Below are 2,247 nucleotides of genomic sequence, written 5' to 3'. Positions count from 1 at the left end.
TAAACAGCTCATTGCTAGGTAAAGCCTACAGCAGTAAATGTGCAGTGCTGGGCAATGGATATGTTTTCTGTGGCATCCACCCTGTGATTATATTACAGCCAGTAACTCTGGCTCCAGAAGTTCAGTAGACAGTCGTCACCTAGTCAGAATTGAGTGAGTCCTAGGCACTCTTGGAAGAAGTGTTCAGCTGAAGATTTATTGTGAGCTATTGTAATTTATTGTGATTATGAGTAATAGTAGAAGGAGTCATCACTAAATCCAATTACCAATTCAAACCCCTTCTTATAACTCACCCATACTTGTGACATTTTACATGTTACACTAGGGTAAGTTGTGTTGACAGTTACTTCAGTAACCAGCCAAGTTTTTATTAAGCTTCAGTAATTGTAATGGGTTTATTGTTATGAAAAGTCACTAATCATTATGTGGAAAATAGAAACAGGTTTTTAGAATATCTGAAATAAGAATTTATAGCAATATTTATTTAAAAGTATTTATGAAGGGAGTAAATGAAGGTGGAGAGTACAGTGTTATCAGTGTTGATAGTGATGTGATAGTGGAGTGTATTATTTATTGAAATTAGTAAATACTCATACATATCCAGCCCTCATACTGATACAAGTATGTATCTTGGGGAAAAAAGAGTGTAATTCTGTTTGGCTAAGCTTAATTGTTGCAGTAGATGCTGATTACTTGTTGTGTGTCTGAACAATATTCCTACAGACTTTAATGAAATTCGATATAGAATTGTAATTTATTACTCTGTTTTGCCATGGACAGGCTTACTATGTACTGGTGGTGGTTGGAGGCATGAAGAGGGGTGAGTCAGTGCTTATCCACTCAGGCACTGGGGGTGTTGGTCAGGCAGCTATCAACATTTGTCTTCATACAGGATGCACAGTGTACACCACTGTTGGGACTAAGGAGAAACGGGAATTCATCAAAAAGCAATACCCACAGGTATTTGAACAGTCCATTTCACTTCTTATGAAAGCCCCTCATTGGTCAGGCAGAGGCCAAGAAGGTCACTAAAACCATAACTAGGAACATACATATTCTCAATATTTGTACTTGTTGCATGGTTAAACACACTTGTATGTGAGATTTAAGGCTTCCATGACTACCAATATGAAGATTATGGACGTCTAGAATGTGATGCTATATAGTCTGGTGGGAATTTGCCAACATTTCAGAGGAAACTGCTGTCTCCACCTTAAGTACAGAAGAGTGAACCATGCATATAAACTAGGGTACCTATATAGGGCAGTACCCCTGTCTCTCACTGGTGTCCTTGCAGCACCATTTTCTTTCCTTATTTCCTTGTCTTTGACCCTGGTTTTCCTTGCATGGCTTCCTCTTCTTCCCGGAATGTGGAAGAAGCAAATTCCTCAGAAGTTAGCAGCTCTTCCTTTCATCTTTACCCTGCACTCTATAAGGGACAGTAGTTGCATCATCCCTGGTTCAGATGTTGAGTTTTCAGTTCTCCCTCAATGGAATGTGTGTCCAAGGTTGAGCAGGGCATAGAAGGTTCACATTTAGCATAAACCTAACCCAGCCTGAACTGTGGGTCATAATAAATCTCCACATTACCCTGAGTGGGAAAAACTGAATACAAAAAACAAATATTTAATAAAAACTGAAGATATGAAAAACTTGTAACACAAAACACTGAAAAATTGAAGAAAAAGAAAGCACAAAACACTGAAAAATTGAAGAAAAAGAAAGGTGGATCAGAACTACTCTGAACACTACCTCCAGTAATTCAAAACAGCAAGCCCAACCCCTTGATTAGTTCAAATGCAAACCAAACAGCATTACTTAAACACTCACACATCTGTTTCACACAAACCAAGATCAGAAACATTACATAAACCTTCAGAAAACACAGATCATAATATTATGCTTCTCTGCTTTTTCTTTAACATGAAACGAAATGAATGAATGAATGAATATATAGGGCCATGATTTATTTTATCCGTCTTCTAGTGCATACATTTATTTATCCCCTATTTTCACTCTCACTACATGTTTCGGCACCAATGTGCCATCTTCAGGTGCTGATCCAGTCCACTACAAACTAATTCATTGCATGCCTTGTCTTTACATACTAAAATAACTAAAATATATATTTATCATATATACTGACAAATGTCAAGTGTTAAAATACTAAAACTGTACAGCATATTTCTTTCCTACGTCGTGTTTCATTACGCGAGTCACGTCTATCATCCTCTGTTGGAGCACTCT

General features: G+C 37.5%; 1 protein-coding gene across 1 annotated transcript in view; it reads left to right on the top strand.

The window, feature by feature from the left end:
- LOC111874303 (fatty acid synthase) overlaps positions 1–2,247 on the top strand; it is a gene marked incomplete at its 5' end in the record, with an annotated part of 84,064 nt that overhangs the window by 42,723 nt on the left and 39,094 nt on the right. The window contains 1 exon segment of the mRNA XM_033755402.1: positions 781–960. Within this exon segment, the coding sequence (XP_033611293.1) occupies positions 781–960 (180 nt within the window).

This window comes from Cryptotermes secundus, unplaced genomic scaffold (genome assembly GCF_002891405.2).
Source record: "Cryptotermes secundus unplaced genomic scaffold, Csec_1.0 scaffold2154, whole genome shotgun sequence".
Lineage (NCBI taxonomy): Eukaryota > Metazoa > Arthropoda > Insecta > Blattodea > Kalotermitidae > Cryptotermes > Cryptotermes secundus.
The sequence above is the reverse complement of the archived record's forward strand: the minus strand, read 5'-3'. Positions and strand labels throughout refer to the sequence as shown.